This window comes from Callionymus lyra, chromosome 15 (genome assembly GCF_982586985.1).
Source record: "Callionymus lyra chromosome 15, fCalLyr1.hap1.1, whole genome shotgun sequence".
In the NCBI taxonomy this organism is placed as follows: Eukaryota; Metazoa; Chordata; class Actinopteri; order Syngnathiformes; family Callionymidae; genus Callionymus; species Callionymus lyra.
This window is the reverse complement of record NC_141832.1, coordinates 24,592,599-24,611,920: the sequence shown is the minus strand read 5'-3', so window position 1 is coordinate 24,611,920 and position 19,322 is coordinate 24,592,599. Positions and strand designations below refer to the sequence as shown.

General features: G+C 39.2%; 1 protein-coding gene across 2 annotated transcripts; it reads right to left on the bottom strand.

Moving 5' to 3' along the window:
• Positions 1-7,162: 7,162 nt before the first annotated feature.
• Positions 7,163-14,651, bottom strand: pecam1a (platelet and endothelial cell adhesion molecule 1a). 2 transcript variants are annotated; one of them, XM_087810049.1, is made up of 14 exons: positions 14,541-14,651; positions 14,430-14,453; positions 13,155-13,448; positions 12,764-13,060; positions 11,843-12,106; positions 11,472-11,765; positions 11,108-11,407; positions 10,704-10,985; positions 10,377-10,506; positions 10,176-10,243; positions 9,634-9,687; positions 9,156-9,236; positions 7,979-8,001; positions 7,163-7,413 (listed from the first exon to the last, which is right to left on the bottom strand). In XM_087810049.1, the coding sequence occupies exons 1-14, from the start codon at positions 14,584-14,586 to the stop codon at positions 7,282-7,284; spliced, it is 2,289 nt and encodes a 762-aa protein (XP_087666175.1). In that variant the 5' UTR covers positions 14,587-14,651; the 3' UTR covers positions 7,163-7,281. The 2 variants fall into 2 exon arrangements, 1 of the variants encoding a protein (XP_087666175.1); XR_015713450.1 differs by lacking the exons at positions 7,163-7,413; positions 7,979-8,001 and having other exon boundaries at positions 10,176-10,239.
• Positions 14,652-19,322: the final 4,671 nt, after the last annotated feature.

Sequence of the window (19,322 nt, the reverse complement as noted above, 5' to 3'; positions counted from 1 at the left end):
CTTCAGCACCTGTTTTACCCTCTTATATGGCATGACGGGTGTCCAGGGGCGGTTCTACACTCAGTCCCGCTCACACCGGTAACTTCCTGGAGGAAGAAGAGTGCTGATTGGTGGATAATGTTTGTTTCTTGCGCCTCGTTTAAACTCTCTCTTTGGTCACATGCCAGCGCGAGGTCACACACGTTATAGTTTTTGGCTAAACATAGGCTCAGGGTGCCCCTCATCCCCCCACCACGCCTGCTCTTTGAGGGCATGTTGTGATCTTAAGAGTGATCAAAAGTCAACATGATCATGGATCATCATGAATGCAATAGCAATAAACAAATAAAGGTTTTACTCGAGTTTCATGTCTTCATGATTTTTATTAACTTAAATAATTCTCAATGTATCTTAAAAATTCTACTTTTGGGTCAAGGTCAAATAACACTAACATAAATAGCAATGTTAACACTAAATTAGGCGATTGTCTGTTGGTGTGACTTGTTGTTGTCTCCTTGGTCATGTTTGCTTTGGGGGCCATCGAGAGAGGTTTTGAGAGATAACTAAGACAATGCTTTCATAGTCTGACATATTTTTGACATATTTTGGTAACAGACATGTGCCCCCCCCTTACAATTAAATAATTATTTAATTTACATTTTGAAAGAAAATATTCCTCTTCCTATAACAAACTGGAAACATATTTTGCAAAGTTTTCTTCCTGACCATTTCTATATCTTGTGCATAACTTCCATAAGTCTTGCTTGTACACAGTAAAAGAAAAATAGGGCAATAGGAGACAAACAATATTCTGGGTTAGTTTCTTGTATTAAGATATTTTTTATAATTTTTAGAAACTTTACCCCATTGGAATGATCTTTTAGCTATAAGGTAATTTAACCAGCTAGTCAAAAGAAAATGTATATCTTAAAACAAGAGCCTTTCCTAAACCCATAAGGTGAATGTGCAGTAGCTCATCATTTAGTGGATCATCATTATTAATAAGATTAATTAGGTTATACATAAAATAAGAAACTTCTTGACTTGATTAGAGTAGAGTTTTTGCAATGTGTATATATTTGGGCTTTAGTGAATGCGTAATAAAAACAGAAAACATAAAAGTGTGTCTCTCAGGAGAGTCCCAAATAAAAAACATAAATGATTTACGCTTATTTTATGAAAGAAATTGAAAAAATTGGATGAAATATGTTCTTTTATTTGTGTATATTTATATTTAATTGTTTTTAAATGTAATGAAAACCAAGCACAACTGGGACACTACCATAACGCTCATCCTTCAGAACCAACATTTTGTTATGGATAAAAGCAAATAGTATGAACACAGTAACAAATGAAATATTCAAATTGTTAGTGTGTACTGAGCGGAGACGTTTTATATACGGTCCAATAACAGAGTCTTATCAGTGGGTTTTGCATGTCGCACAAAGATCATCTCGACATTCCTGGGCGCTGGATTTGTTGCAGGTTGGATGTTTGTTGGTTTAAAAATAAGACCTGTGAAGCATCATGTTGTTGGTAGCATGCTGTGAATGCACTCCCTATAATCCCCACACATACATCCACGTCTGCGAAGGTCAGTGTGACACTGAAGAGTTTCACTGCAGCTTTTCCATACTGTTCTACTCTGGAAAAGGTCTTGTGGTATTGTCAGAAATGACCCTGGAATGACCCCTGGTATTCAGGGCAGGACATTGAAAAGTAGGCTAGGTAGTTTTGGTATGTGTGAACAAAGGTCTAGGGTGATACTTGAGGGAATCATTGACGGTTTTAGTGTTTCTGTCTTGTTAAACAACTAAATCTAAAAAGTTGTATTAAGACAGTCAGTTTCAATTAAGTTGTTTTTCATATAAAAAATATATGCATGTAAAGGGGAAAAAAATGTATATAACCTACTGTAGTGGGTTTTTAATTTGATATCACAAAGTATCATATTTTTTAAAGAGATTTAATCAGAATAAATGTTAAATATAACAACAAAAGAGGCATACAAAAACATTTAAAAAATATATATATCTTTATCTTTCTTTAAACAATATATATTAATAATTATAGCATAATTATACCAATTAATGATCTTTTAAATTCACATCAATTTCCATATATCTATTGAATTTATTTATTCATACAGTATTTTCAACATTTATCAAAATATTGACAAATAATTTTCATATATATTTCCACATTTTAAAATGGTATTCCATTGTTTCTCTTTATTTTTTGGTCTCATTAATTTGCTCATTTGCACTCTTACATTGAATAAAAATAAACAGAGCTTGTTAAACAAACTGAATGAATGAAAGTGAAACACGTACAAAATAATTCTTATGAGTTATCAACAATAATGGTAGACGATGGATTCACAAAGCCGCAAAGGTAAGCTGATCTGTTCGCAGCTGAGCCAGACTGACATCTGCTCCTACATTCCTTGTGATCCTCGTGCCTTCGGTCTCTAAAGTTTCTGACCCTGACCAGTCATGAGGGCATGGTTTCCATGAGAATATATCTCATACTTTCTTCAACTTCAGTGAAAGCAGCCAATTTTGTCAAGATATTGTTGTATATTTCGACGTCTACCTCAACACAAACCATAAGATGTCCACTTGTGCTGTTGCTGCAAAAGAAGGTTGAACTTGTGTCTGCGTTGCTGAAAGTGTGAATGTGTTCTTTGTCAGGGAAGAATATAGACATCGGGTACGTGTCTTATGGTTGGAAAACAACCGACTACTGTAAAGAGGTGACCGTAAACTCTCCATTTGTTCCTGTGACCCATGGAACACTATTTAAAAGTTCTTTCACCAACTTTGACCGATATCCAGTAGCAAAGATGGCTTCCTTCTACTGCGCTGCCTCTTGTCCTGAGGTAAAAGCCGTCGAGTGCCGCAACAGCTGTGCTCGGCCACAGGATGGCTCAAGTTCAGGACACATAAACGGGATTGCAGACCTCGGACTGTTTACGCGAGAGTAGAGTTACTTAACCAGAAGCTTGCATCCATGGAAAAGCAGGTTGGAGGTCAATCACCGTGCATTGTGCACCGTGTCATTTGTTGATGTTGATTGCGCAATATGAGCATATTTAGGGGTCAATGTCTGTGTAACACAGGCTCAGGTTCTGGACAGGGTGGAGGAGATTACAATGAATTAGATCCTGGAGCTGTAGCAGCTCAAGCTATTATAGATGTAGGACTTTACAGCAGGTGGACATGCTGGCCTTTAACTCAGCACTGGATGACAATGGAAGATGTCACATCAGAAGATGGGCCTTGAGACGTTTTGTTCAGTCTTGGCCCAAACGTGAAATAAGAAAAATTAAATGAGAAAAAGCCTGCACAAATAAATAGTTCTTAAGATGCTTCTTGAAGGAGTCAGTAGACTCCATCAAACGTAGAAGGAGAGGAAGATCGTTCCAAAGCTTTCGAAAGCGTGGAACCATTCTCCATATCCAGAGACCTCAGAGCCCGAGCTGGTGTGTAAGGCTGGATCAGATCAGTGATGTAAGGTGGAGTCTGACAATGAATAGCTCTGAAAGTAAGAACCAGAATTCTAAAATTGATCCTTAAAGAAACTGAGTTTTAAGGATCCGGGAAATTTGAGTTCAACTACTAGAGTGGGTCAAAGTTCTCGCTGCAAAATTTTTTATTAACAGCAGGTGAGACAGCTCCTTCTTTTCTAGACAAGAAAATAAACTGTTACTTTAGTGTAAACGAGAAGAAACAAAAGCGTGGATTATAAAATCCAAATCATGTGACACGTTTAGAGATTTTTCTCAGTTGAAGGAAACAGTTTTTAGTCAGTTTAAAGACATGTCTTTGTTAAATACAACACCCAGGTTTCTCAGGCTCAGTTTGACAGACTGACTCAATTCACCCAAGTATTGACTCAACCCTGGAATCTTATCATCAGGAGCAATAACCAGAGTTTCAGTTTTGTCCACATTTAGCTTCAAAGTGTTTTCACTCAGCCATTGTTTGATCCCTAGCAAGCAATAGCAGTTCAGCCTCAGGAGCTCAGTTGGATTAAACAAGCACTAAAGCTGTATGTTATCAGCAAAAATGTCTATATTTTGACTTCATCGACTTATTGAGAAGATAATTATAGGGTGATTAATCAAAAGTGTGGGTTCACTGAGCCAGTTGAAGAGACAATAATGTAACGTTGACTTCTCTTTACAATCACTGCAGCCACACGTGCATGATTGCACATACTCACTGTCAAACTACATTCGAAATTGACTTATTTAACCTCAATTTAGATCAAATTTGTCCTTTAGATAAATCTCTGGACATGTGTCGACAAAAAAGTTTTTTCCAGTAATTTTCTGTATGTAAAGCGTAAATCTTATTAAAATGTATTAATATTTAGTTCTCAAGTTCATATATATAAATAATTTCCATACTTCACTTTTGTAAATTGGGGTCTTTTAGATGACCTCATCTCATGTCCACGACCATCCCAGGACATTCGCAGAATGGATTGCACAGGGGTCAGTGTGCTAATTTTAGTTTAGTGGTCCTCCAGATACTGAAAGGCTCAAGTTTCTGCTGAAGACATGGCCAGCAGTCGTGGAGTGATAAAAGAAAAGAGAAATGGCAGCACAGATGTATATTTTCAACCAAGGCCAACAGTCACTCTTCATGCAAGGCGTCGGTCTGGAGGGAGCGGAGGTTTCCACGTGTAATGGGAAACCTGCTGGGGCATGAACCCACATGTCATAACTTTAAGAGAAGAAACACATACTTCATCTTTCTCTTTGAGTGAGGAGAGACTTGCAGGACCATCAATGGGTCGTGGTGTTGAGGGGAGTCTCGTCTTCCCCTGCTGCCTTTCTTCAGACTCACTTGTGGCTCTTGTCTAATGTCTCACTCCACCAAGTCGACATCTCACTTTGAATTAATGACTGAATTAAGACACTGATTATGAGGTAGGAAACTCATCTGGGAATTATTGACCTGAGTCTGACCCATTGTATTCCCTAAATGAAGTTCTGCTCAGTTTTATGTAACCTGCGCTCCCGTACTAACAAGGACATAGTCCAAGTGAAGTAATTTGATTAATCAACTATGAGCTGACTGAGACGGCTTCTATCCTCAGCGGCATACAGTTGCTTTTTGGCAGACTAGACCATCGGCCATGTCCATTCATAGGTGACCCCTAACTGGACGGCCATGAGAGGGCCGGAGGGAGTGTTGCAACTTTTAGAAATATTGTAGGGCATGCTGAGTCTATAATGGTCCGGACTAAGAATGGAGCGCCGTGAGGTGTTGGTCGTGGTGTTGGGTTTCTCAATGGATTTGTGGACTTGACGATAGCACCGCATGGATTGCACCTTAAAGGTGGGGTAGGTTTTCTTAAAACATGTGAGCAAGTTGCATTTCAAATATGACACTTTGGATAGAACTACATGGAATAAAAAGATGGACAATGACTCACATAGACTAGGGAATTTAAAACCATTTAAAACCATTTACCTTTGTAAAAGAAAAGTCTAAAATGGTGTAGACACAAGAAAATCAAGTAAAAGCTTTATTAAAAAAATTAAAAAGGTCAGAGGTGGTTCTACCAGTTTACTTAAGTGATTAATATGTACATTTGTTATACAATTCTTTTCAGATTTATTTCATGTTTCTTTAAATTTGTCTTATGACTTGGTAAATGTGTTTTCATGATTCCTTATATTTGTTCCACAATTTCGTAATTTCTTTTGCTAATGTGTGATATGTTTCTTCCGCCTAGTTGGTCTCCCTCCTGCACCTTATATGTGTCCTTTCTTTGAACTTTGTTTGCACCGTCACAGACGCAACATCAGAACACACAGAAGAGAAAACAGTCAAATACAAAAAATAATATAAAAAAGACAATTTCTTTTATAAATAAAATCCAAGTCTTGTCAGGATGTAAGTTAAAACTAGAAAAAAGGAGAAAAATACTCACTAAGAATAGAAAAATCGGCAACGTCAGGAACTTCTTTTAGAAACTTTCAAAAGAATAGAGTTCAAGGAAAGATACATTTTAAAGCCAATCTTATCTGTAGACGTGATCAACTTCCTGCTCCAGAGCTTCTTAAGAAAGTAGAGATCACCACATCACCTCAACCACTCACACCTGCCTCCTGTAGTCGAGATAAAACAGAAACAAGGAACAGAAGAGAAGCAACATGATAAAACAAACAAGCTTTGTTCTTCTGTTGCTGGAACCCTGAGTATCCGAATGAACTTTCCCAAAGGATCAATAAAGTAATGTTTGTCCTTCTGTCTGTCTGTCTGTCTGTCTGTCTGTCTGTCTGTCTGTCTGTCTGTCTGTCTGTCTGTCTGTCTGTCTGTCTGTCTGTCTGTCTGTCTGTCTGTCTGTCTGTCAGAATAAACACGTCGGGGAGGAACAACTAAATGCTGTGCTAATATTGTTCCTTGTGGATCCTTTGTTCCTCAGTTCATTCGGTGATCATTTCACTAGTTATTGAGTGTGACTGCAATAAAGATAATAATAGTATTTCCACGCGGTGTGATGTTAAAGCAATTCATGATTTGATTCATGATTCATTATCACTTACATTTTTGAACAAGATAATCTATTGTGGTGTGCTTTTCTCATGCAGTGGAATATGTAAAGGGGAGCTGTTCTGACACACCTACAAATAAAGTGTGTGAACTGAACCGGTCCCTGCGTTCCTCGTCTCGCCATAATATTGTCAATAAACCCTGTAGAAAATAAAGCATGAACATCAATCCTATGCGAACAAGATATTCTGATTTTATCAGCCAGTGCCTCAAATAGACTCCTGTGCCACTCCAAGACCTCAGACTATGTTGTCTTGATCTCAGTGGAGGGTGGGGTCATGAAGGTGATTGAAAATAAAGTTGATCAATTTAAACAAGCTTTTGATTATAGCTATAGATCTGTTCATATAAGCTTTAACATGAACATCTTTATCCACACTTTATTTCAGCCATATTTTCTGTGTTCAGGTAAATTGCCCTCTTACCTGTCAGGAGACCTTTTTCAAAGTGTTACATCATTCAGTCGACCTGCAGTGAAGGGAAATCAAAGGGAACTCTCCTGTCGGTGTTAACTTTCCATGCAGCTGTGGCGCCTTAAGTCTGCCCTCTAACGGTAACCTCGGGTACTTCAATCAGGTAAAATCAGGAAAAGAAGAAACATTAAACACAAATATATTATTTTTAATTTATTTTCTCGTTTTGTCTGTGGAAAATGTGTTATATAAATATAACATATAACTACATTAAAGGCACCAGCTGTGTTATTATAGAGGCAATAAATAGTTCTTGTCTATGCTTGAGTGTCGGCCATAGTGATGTTGGGACATCCCTCAATTTCAACATTGGCGTCTTCAGACATCTTTCTGTGGCAACCAGGTGGACTTGAGTCATGGTTCAGCTGAGCATACTCCACTGATCCTGTCTGAAAAAGAAACATGAAGCGTTCACATGACATTATTTTCATACAGGTGAAATCTGTCTTTTGAAGTCAATTTTTACTGTTGCTTTTTAGAATATCTTAACTCTGTCATATATATTTAATTGTTTATTCCTCCATGTAAATATACTTCATTCAGAGTGCAGATCAAATCTCTCCAGGAGATAAAATGGAAGCATAAGCTCTAATCTGAGTGTCTGATGAATGACAGATCTAGATTTGTAACAGCAAGGGTGTCCTAGTTCAGCCTCCACTAAAGTCAAATTCATCTCTGTCTGGAGTTTATTTGTCCCTAGATGTCTGTATGATTCCCTTGCCTTGATAAATGAAAAGTGTGTCCAAAAGCGATTACACCAAAATCGCTGACTTGGCTATTTAAAAACTCATCAGCATTGTTCCAAATATACAGTATGTCCTACATTTTGAGAATAAAGTAGAGCAAAGTTAAAGCTTATTGTCCCTGAATGCACGACCTGCTGGAGCAGAGAACAGGCCGGATATAGATGTTGTTACCACACATTTATCATAAATACATGAGTGTCCTACTTACTGCGTCATCCAGCTGCGGCACGCCTGCCAACACAAAGCACACACTCAGCAGACGTTAAAGAGGAACCGGAAATGAGACAAACAGCAAAGAAGGGTTTAAGTGATATCATCCTCTGTGATGTCACTTAGAACCAGCGTTATGGTCGAGCTACGATGCTTAAAATACAAGAAATTATTCTTAAAAAAAAAAAATTGTCATTGGTAAATGTTCACTATTATTTCATCATTAATTTACAATAATTTAAATGGTTTAATTGTGTGGTGTTTTCATCACTGCTCCTGTGAGGAACACATGTGCGAGAGGAAGTATTCAGACCTCTTTGTTAAATGAACGCTGATCTGGCTTTGACTGATTTTGATTTTTTAATTAACTGCTTGCGTGACTGTGATGGGCGATAAAATAGTGACATAGCAGGTTTTGGTTCAGAAAGAATTTCGACATTTAGAGTACGTTTAAGCTCTGTGCTTTTTCTCAATGATATTGTATTTTAAACTAAATTAGGTGTATTTTATTGAGTTTACCTTCTAAGTCAGTTTCCTAACCTGAACATTTTAATACAAATTCAATTTTATAATAATAATAATAATCCCACATCTTATTTAAAAGTGCCTTTTAAGAGACTCAAGGTCGCTTCACAGTAAAATTGCATAATACAATAAAATCACACAATACAATAAAAACCAGGAGGTGTAGGATAAAACAATATTATAAAACAAGTAGGTAATTTGTTATTTATTTGTGGGACCTCCTTGACATGTGTGTGCTGAAAATGGCAAACCAATCTTTTCAAATGTTTTGTTTTTACATTTTGGGGGGTTTGAGCTGAAATGGACCAGTAGCAAAACGTATCGAGTGACCTACATAGACCTCGCTGCAATATTAACGAGCGAACAATGGAATCCTCAGGGGGTAAAACAATGAAGTGTGTTCCTTCGGCCGCCTCGGCAGATGCCGGAGCTGTTTGGCTTTGATTGTTAAAACAGGAAGTTGTCCGTGACGAAAGCGGGACACCTGGCGGCCGAGCCGTCAGTGTAATGGCACATTCTTTTCTTCTAACAATGAGAATGTTTACACTGGGTGGTGATCCTGTTTCCGCCTGTTTTCAACCTTGACTGGAGCTGCAACAGTCTGACTGTAATAAAGACGGCGAGTACACTTTAGAGCCGAGACGTCTTACCTCGGTTCGGGTCCACCTGCATCTCGGGGTGCTGCGGTTCAGGCCTCTCGGGGGATTTTACACTCGCCTGATCGTCGGACTCTGCAGGACAACAGATGAGGACTTCATTGAACAATAGCTGAAAAGTTGGATCCGTCCTGAACAAGTCATTTATCACATTCATTGTTGCACTTATAACCTTCCTTCCCGCGCCACTCTGATACACTTGAATACTCAAGAAGCAAAACACAATTAGAGAAAAAACAGCTAATTTTGTACTGTAGCTCTGGAGACTGAAATCAGATCAACAAGAATCCATGATAATGTTTCAAATCAAGTCCATTGATGCATTGCACCGTTCGGGTCGGGGGAAGTATTTTTGGAGGTATTATTACTACAGGTTATATATATGCAATTGCAGAAAAATGTAAGACTAAGATAATATAATCCAATCAAATTGAATCATGTAACTGCACCTTAAAAAGCAAAATGTTCTCACCTGAACCGGAAGTATGATCACTCCAAATACTCTTTCCCATAATACCAGGTGTAACTGGAGAAATAGGAAATGTGATGAGTCATCATCTAGTCAGAGATAAAATAGCTAATCCTTTTGTTATGGACAATATTAGATTAAATATTAATTTAAGATTGTCATTTTTTTCATTAATTTCATGATAACAATAATACGTCTGTTATAATACAATACATATAATGTACATTTTTTATAAAAGAATGTCACTTTTTTGTCAAGTTTTATGTCCGCCCTGCAGATTTACACACCACACACTGATGCTTTTACAGTTTGTTGAGGCTATTACAAAGACACTGCTTCTTTTAGTGACAGCAGATCACACAAATCCTAGCAGGAGCCTAGGTCTCAACCAGGCAATTTGTTATACCAAGTAAGGTAAATTGTAAACCGATCTATAAACTTTCTAATTTAGCCAGTTGCTAACAGTGCTAACTAGAGTCATTTTAAGTTGGATTTTTGGTTTCTTCCATTAACTATTAATGATTAAAGTATGAGTTCGGTGTTACCGTTTGCAGCCTGGTTGACCTCGGCCTGTGTGAGGCTCAACCGCTCCACTTTGGTGCCGGCCGACTTCCTGAGACGAAATGGTGAAAAACACAATCAGTATTTTAAAACAGGAAATTCCATGGGTGTCAACAGTGGACCTTAAAACCACTTTGCCGTGAAAACAATGATTTTTGAGGAAAAGTAAAAACCAAGTGACTCACACTGATAGTTCACTTCTTGTTGTCTTGAACCTCATAAGTCCTTTTCTGAAAACTAAGGCCAAGATCAAGGCCAGAATTAGCAGAATGCAGATGACGCCGATCACGCCTTTTTTCCAGCTGGCCATCTTCACTGTGTAAGAGATGAGACAATTTTCAGGTTTTATAATATATCAAGTTTGTCAGGTACAAGTTACAAATTAAAATCTCCCATTCTGGCCTAGAATAATGTCAGAAATTATGCAAGGTATGAAGATATAAACTTTGTGATCTATTCGATGATTTATCAAAAGAGAAATTACTTACGCTAACATACGCTAGCAAACTCACCACCAATCATTACTGTGCTGCTCTGTTTAGTTTGGTGAGCCGGGTTGGTGCAGACGCAGTAGTAACCTCTCGTATTGTCGCGTTGCACGGCTTTGATGGCGAACGATACTTTCATTTTCTCTTCCGTCCTGGAGAACAGCGCGTCCCGTGTCTCAGTGTGGTACCAGGTGAAGTTGTATGGAGGAGAACCCTTGTCAACAGCACAGATCAGCGTCAGGTCATCCCCTTCTGCGACGTCTCCGTTGTTGGGCAGCAAGGTCAGCACGGGTTTGGATACTGGCTCTGAAGGGAGTGGCACTGACTTCAAGACAATATCTCAGACTCAGAGCACATAGGTGTATTGTGGGAAATACATTTTACACTTGGTTGTTAACCCTCAATGAGGAGGTGTTGTCACCACTTACCAATGATCCTGGTAGAGCGCAGAAGAATCTGTCCAGATCCAATCATCGGAGGCTTGTGGTCAGTGTTCTGTGCGTGGCACAGTATGTTGTTGATGTCGGACGTTTTGTTGACAGCTGAGGTGTTGAATATAGCCTGGTCCCCTGGCTTCCTAACCTCCCGCTTCTCTGGAGTTCTGTTAGGTCCGAAAAGTGTGTACGTGATGGGCATGGTACCACTGACACTTTGACAGAGGATTTGAAATCTCTGCCCGAGCACCAGTTTCCCCCCTATGACGCTCAGCATGGGTTTGGATACTGGAACTAATAAGATGTGGTCAGTTGTCAGGCCTACACATTCTTGAAGTGTCTTGACGTAATGACTCACCTTTGGCTTGAATAACTATCCTTTGACTGTCTTTCAGGAAATTGCAAGCAGGCGACGGAGGAAGTGAGGAGGCCTTAGCTTGGCAGGTGTAGTTTCCATTTCGACTTGGGTGGGCCACGGATATGTATGTCGCTGAGCTTGTGAGTGTGACATTGTCTTTGAAGATGATGAAGCGCATGGTTTCATTGTTGATTCGTTCAGGAACAAACACGGTCACGGAGCAGGTCAGTTTAAAAGTGTCCCCTTCGAATATGGTTTTAGGTTCCATGGTCAGTTGAGGCGGTGAAAACAGGCCTGTGGTGCAGTAATGCATCCTTGAAATGTGCCCTTCTGATAAGATCATAATCAATCAATAACAGATAACTACTCACTCTTGACCGTGATGGTCTCGAAGGTTTCTTTCTGCACGTTGCCCCACCGAGCTTTACACACCAGCTCCCCTGAGTCTCCCTCCTTGGCCGTGAATCGATGGTTCAGACTGATCATGGCCTTCTTGAGAAACGTCCTGTCCCTCATCAGGAAGACCTCCACGTCCTTGGGCTGATTCACCACTTTGCAAACCACCTCGAGGATGTCGCCCTCATAGATGTTGGGATAAGGGTACAGCACGTTCATGATGGGGGAAATATAAAGACCTGCGGGATAGATCATGTAAGTAGACCACTTTCAAGTACATTTTCTATTACCTGTATAGACTTCACTCCCTTGATAATGTCAATCTATGACCTTGGGAGGAACAATTCATTAGTGTAAAATAATTCTCATTCCTCTGGATGACATCTTTGCTTAGCCAGGCTCACTCAAGGTGCACATTCCCCACTTATATTTGAAATCTTTTAAAGATAATTAAGTGGATGAGGATAACTATAGCTGGCCAGGTGACAATGGCACTTAACTCAGTTGGAGTAACATGCTGGAAACCCCTCAACCCCTTAACAAAAGAACGCATTGGTCCATAACTTTCAAAATCTTGCTAAGTTTCAAAGAAGTTCCATCCGTCAAAGTCCGTCATGAAGACATGAAAAAGGATATTTTTAGAGTTTGTTGTGAGCCAAGATGGTGATAAATCCCTGGATGAGTCATTTGACCTTCAACCACTTTTTAAATAGATAACTCGTTATAAAAAAAAACAAAAAACACTTATTGTGTGATTTTATTGTATTATGTAATTTTATTGTGAAGCGACCTTGATTCTCCTGAGAGGCGCTTTTAAATGAAATATATTAATATAATTATAACTAAGACTCGTGAGAGCTTAAGAAGGTCAAGAAACTGAGAAAGTGTCTGCTCACCTTGTACTATTACTTGAATCTCATTACTCCGGTTGGACCGCCGGTTCCCAGAAACCAAAAAAATCTCATATTCGCAGTACAAGAAGCTGTCCCCGATCTTCCTCAGGACCAGCGTGGTCTCTGATGAACTCCCAGAAGTGGCTGTTTGCTTTATCATCGAAGTCTCTCCAGTAGTCTCTCTCTGATAGAACTGAAAGATCAGATGCCCTTTCTCGTCTGGAGCACTGCAGATGGCAACAAACTCCTCACTCTCGTAAAGCATGCTCTTGCTTATGTTGAGAGTCGGGATCTGGAGGCCTGAGGAAAGATTAAAGAGAGGGAAAGGGGTAACTATTTCCAACCTGAGGTCAATCAAACATGTTCTGGAAGACTATCAAAGCCTACATCCCACCTTGGACGTTGAGTCTTTGGCTGAAGCTGCTTTTACCTTCTTCCCCGACTGTGACCCGACAGTCGTAATTGCCAGAGTCTGCCGTCCTGGCCGGGGTGAGTTCATACAGAGCCGTATCTTCTCGCGTCGTGACTGAGTGCAAGAGGATATCATCTCGCGTGAACTGGAAGTTGTGCGTCAGGTTAAAGTTGTTGTCGTGGCTTATGATGACTTGACACTTGAGGGTCACCAACGTGCCACTCTGAATGGTTCTGTCGGGCAGGATGGTGAGTCCGATGGTGTCGATAATGTACACTGAAACACAACCAAGTCCAACTTTTATTCTGAAGCAAAACAAAAAAGTAACACACCATTTATGTGAGCAAATCCTCTAGAATAGTATCATCTGTTTTAAAACATTTTCAATAGTCCAATTATTGACAATAGCTGCAGCGCATTCTGATTATACCTCTGATAGTATCTGTTGAGATTGTGAATCGCTGGAGCCTATCCCTGGACAACTAGCCAAGTCTCACACACTGATAACTTTATCATCACTTCATCCTTTTTTTTGCTCTGTAGTAGGACACCAGAGTATTTTTGAGCAAGTGTTATGGGGTGAAGTTGATGTACATGTATATTTTTAAATGTTAAGACATTTAAAGCTATTTTATTCAGTCTTTTACTTAAGCTGTGCAACATAATTAAGTTTGACATATCTGCTTTCAACAATTAAAGGATAACTAATTAAAAATAATGTTGTACAAAAATTCATTTGAAAGTTTTAGGTTGCAGCTGCCACGACACTAGCATTTCAAAGTCTTGCTTCAGGGCAGCAGAAAATCACCCCGCAGGCACCGGATGCCTTACCTACTACACTACTACAGACTTCAGGTGTTTTTTTAATTTTTATGATTAAACGCAGGCAGGTAACGAATGATCCACAAAGGGATGTTTGAAAAGTAGGTATTAAATAATTATATAAAGTCAATGTTTTTAAATTGCTTTGAAAAGTCTGAGTCAACCACGCATGTCGAATTTGCAAACCTGTTTTAATAACAAATATCAACACATTAAAGCTTCATTATAAGAAATATACATTTATATTGCAACATTTAACAAGAAAAATGGTGTTCAACACTTGAAGTTAATCCTTCAGTTCACAAGAAGGTACAATAACCACACCCACTTGCTGAAGCGAGAACATTTTAACCTGAAAGTGTCTTTAAAAGTGCAGCTCTCTGGGCCAATTAACAAAGAAAAGTTGAATGTAAAGTAGAAGGCCATTGTACTCACATGGCTGCACGCTGGAAACCTGCCCTGGATTTTTTTTTAAGAGAGAAGGGTAGACATAAATCAAATCAACTTCTAAAAACGTTTTTTTCTGCTAATAAGCAAAGTCCTTACAGATGCAGACCAGAAGAAGAAGAGTTTTCGGGGGCTCGATGTCCATTCTTAGGGTGTCAGCGTGGAAGATGCAGCTGCAGGCACAGAGCGCAGAGAGGAGGGCATGGGAGGGCCGCAGGAAGAGGAGAGGAGGACTGAGAGGGCTTGTTCCTCTTCTTATCACACATTCTCCTTGTGTTGCCTGGCTGGCCAGGAAACGTTGCTACTTCCTCAGGAACAGAAACAATGGTTAACAAACCTCCATGACCTCTCCAAAGTCTCACCTGACTCTGCTCCCTAATTGACTGTTCGAGCAGCTGAGACTCAAACACAAGACGTGTGATATAGAAAGATGCTGTTGCTTTCCCACATGAGGAATTATGCGAGGGCCCACAGGCCGCACTCCACTTTGCATTTCTTCAAATGATAATGCTCGCAATTGCAGTCTAAACTCGCTCACCTACTCTTGATGATATACATTAAGCTTAAAGATAAGTGTTTTGACAACATCAGCCGAAACGGAGGGATCGAACCTCCTCCCCGGTGCTCAATGGGTCCCGCGGAGACGGAGATGATGGAGTCACTGAATCATTTATGAAGCACAAACTCAGATCTTAGCCAGTGCTGAGCATTAACCGGAGAGCCCGGTGATGTTTTATATATGATGTGCAGGGATGAGAAAAGTGTTTCAGGTGAAGGAGGGAGGGAGAGGATGTCAGGGTGTTGATGTTTGCATCTGTGATGCATTATCTGTGAAAAAGTAACTGATCCAAACACTTGTGTAGATAAATGTATACAAATTTTATGATCTTCACAATGTTTAGTTCTTAATTCCATTGATTAGTATTCTTCCTAACTTGTCTCCTATCCTTCTGACCGACTTATTTCAAATCTGGTTGTTTCACGTCTACAAAGTTCTGCCTTATATAACCGTCAATCCACCCTGACTGCACTTTCTTCTTCGCATCCCTTGAGGTGTGTCCATTAATCTGAAAGAACGACTTTTAGACTCTGAATTCTTCAATCAGCATAGACGCTGCTGGTTCGCCTGATCTTGTTTTATCTCAAACATTTTTGCTTTACTACTTTCAATATTGTAAATGTATAGTATTGCTACAGGTATATTGTCCTGTATTTATAAATGTAATATTAATATATTTCATCACATTTTCATCTTATTTTAGTCTTTATTTGTAAGGGCTGTTAGGACCTCTACGACCACTGGAAGGCGCCAGAGAACAACAGACGTTTTTTCACCGCAGTCTACTCTGCAACCATCGCTTAAATCGATCCATTGATAAACTGTCTGTAGATAACCCCAGAGCCCCAGATGTGACCTTGTAAGATTTGATTCACTGTCCGTGACACATATTTAATAATTACAGTTGGTATTCCAAAGTAAACATCGACGCCTTTTTTGGTAATCTAATCGTGTAATAAGTTTCCACCAGCAAACTCCTTCAAATGAGTTCTGCGATTATTGAATTATGGGCTGCATGATTACAAACATCTGCCAGAGCTGTTGGTTAAAGCAGCACAACACATTTGTTAGAACCGAATCTATTTCCTCGAGGAGCAGAGGGGAGCGTTTAGAAGGAGAATCCATTAGAGAGCACTCTGCTGTCTTAAGAAGCTTTTAGGATAAAAAGGGTATTTTTTGATTTGGCAAAAATGTTCCTTATATTCTCCTGCGGAGTTGTCATCTGAGTTGTTGGGTTTGAAGGGCTGGTGATAGGAAACAGGGATTTGTCTATCATCAACCTTCCTTTTTATTCAAGGGATTCCGAGTTGTTCCTCAATCAGAGCGAAATCTTATTCCATGAAGGTCGGGAACACCGTCCAATAGCCCTATTCAAAGTTCAAAACATATGATTTTGTTTATTTTTTTGCAGGTTTTAAATTTAAAATGCTTCCGAGGTTTAATCGTACACGAACATGAACATGTTTAAACGAACACGAGGACAGCAGAAGCCTACCCATTTAAAAAAAATATATTTAAAAAAATCTGGAAGTGAGGAATCAATTTATTTATTTGATTTTAAAACTTGTTTTTGTTACAGCTGCTATGAAGAAGTGTCTATTTTGTTATTTCTTTAAAATGCAAATGACCAAAAACATGGCCCACGAGTGTCATAGGCGTGTTGAATATTGATCAAGTGATTGATGTTCACTGTTCTGGTGCCATTGATACTGTCTGGTCGCAGGGTCCTGACCGGCTGGCTGATTGATGTCCTTGCCCCCGGGCATCGCCCTGCCAGCATTTTTCTCTGCCGGACTGACAAGAACAAGCTCCACTGCCCACTGCTACACCATGTTTGTGGTCTCTGCATGACATGCAGGAGCAGCTGACTGTGACATCAACTACGTTCCTAAAATCAAGAATGTGCCCCAGGACAGCTGCCGGAGACAGAGAGTTGTGTCGTGTGACAGGTACACTACTGTGATTAACCTCTGCCTCCGGGAGGAAACCAGAGGTTCTTGGTGGACACTTGCAAGATACAAACTGATACAACTTTCCCCTTCATACTTATTTTAAGGCATTTTTGCTTGTTGATTTTGTCGAGACACCAGAAAGAGATAGAAGAACCAAAACCAATTTTAACTTTATACGGGCCTATGGGAAATGATCCGGGATAATAAAGCTCTATTCTGAGAAACAAGATTGAAAATGCAAGCCACACTTCTTGAGGGTCTAATTACAAGTAATAAACTTCGGGTTTGTAAAAGATTAAGTCGGAACGTTATGCAATTATGGTTTAAGGGAAGTGTGGCGATATTTTAATAAAACAATGATAAATAAAGCTGCAGGCATAAAACATTGAGGGTGAATGTAGTATCAGTTCTCTGATGTGCATCAAACAATGTCACAGCAATAAAAAAACAACAACACAGAATTTGATATCACATATGTAAAATATTATAGTCTCAAATATCCCAACAGTCATGAATTATTAATGCAATTGTTCACAAAATTGTATGTTCTTTGTACATGTAGAGTAATTATGAATGGGTTTATAGGTTAATTGAGCTATTATGATTGCTACAATATTATTTTGATATGATGTATCAACGTCTAATATGAAGGCGTATTTAATAATTCAAGTGATTAATGATAAATAGTTTATAAATGTATATTTGAGATATAATCTTTGTTACGCTTGTATTAATGTTAATGATACAACATTTACTTTTGGTAGTGTTATTTCCTAACAGGTCACAAAAATGAACAAATAAAATGCTCTGCAGCAATCTACTATTAGAATAAACTGTTAGTAGTGGAACCACTTAAATGCACTTGAAAAGTGCCTTATTGACCCTGTAAGCACAAGCAGATAGCATTAGCATGTTAGTATTTGCAGTTAACACAGCATATAAAGGAAACAACATGATGACTGTAAAAGTAAATGTGGTTTTCTTCATGACACTAATTGGAAATATTGTGATAATGAAAAGAATGAATTAATTACAAGTGCAAGATATTAATAATACAAGAACAGCTCAAACCAGAAACTAACATACAGCATCATGGTTAATCTCTTTAAGAACACACAAGATGCTGATATCATTTAATAAAACATTGAAGAAGCTGTGTTTAATAAGTCTCTTTGACTGTTGATTAAAGCATGATAGTTTTGCAACATGAGCAGCAGCAGAAAACAGTCGACTTGACAAAGGTTCTTCACTGTGATGTGGTGTGACATTCTACTGTCAGCTGCCCCCCAGGAGAACCGGACTGGACCAGCTGACCCACGAGCGGGAACGTTGTTGATGCAGGGCGAGCTGAGAGATGTCTCGCCTTGGGCTCAACTTGCCTGCAGGAAACATTAAGAGCGTTGCAACAAGCAAACATGTTGGAGTACCTGCAGCCTCACGCAACACCTGTCAGATCAAGCATTCCGCGCCACTCATTTACGCTAAATTATTTTAAAGCTCAAGTTCTTAAAAAACATCTTCCCTCTCTTCGCCTGCTGTCCTCCTGCCTCCTCCTCTAACTGCTCGATCAATAATGGATGCTCTGGAAGCCTCTGCAGAGTCTCGCAGAGGAGAAGCTGGAAAGTCTCCAGGTTTACAGCTGCACGTTGATGCAAAGAGGACATTGTTCTGTGGTGCAGAATATTAGCTAACAGGGATGTGTGCATCACAGCACGGCCCTGTGATCACTTGTTGCTCCTCCAGGCTGCTGCACTTCGCTGGAGCTCTCCGGTGGACAGGCTCATCAGAAACTCTGTAGGGGGGCCGGTTTCTGTGAGACCCCGCCGAGAGATCATGCCCTACAACCGCCTGTAACTCGAGGAGTCACTGACACATGTTGCCATCAAGCTTTCCCTTTTTTTGTAGAGGCTATTACTTCCAATCATCCCTGCAAACAAATCTCCAATACAAGCAACAATTACTGGAGAGCGCTCTGCTCTCATTTGAAGTGATTGTCTTGAAACTAGCAGAATAATAACATGTTATTTATTATAGTTATAATTGATAGAAAAAATATGCTTCCCTGCAAAAATGTAATTAAAAAAATAACAATGAAAGAAACAACAACAAGGACAAGAATTCTATAGACGCAACACAGATTAATTAAATTAATTAATTAATTAAATAATATGAAGTTGATTTTTAATATGGAATCATTTAGTTTGATTTTCTATACTTTTAATTTAATAATTGTTTTGCGTAAAGGGCAACTCTCCTGACTCACTCACATGTTTCAAATGTTAAAGTCTTCATCTCCAAGATGCAGTAAGTCTCTAATCATCCCTTTAACATTTCTGGTCATAAAGAACATTATCTTAAATCCACTTTAAC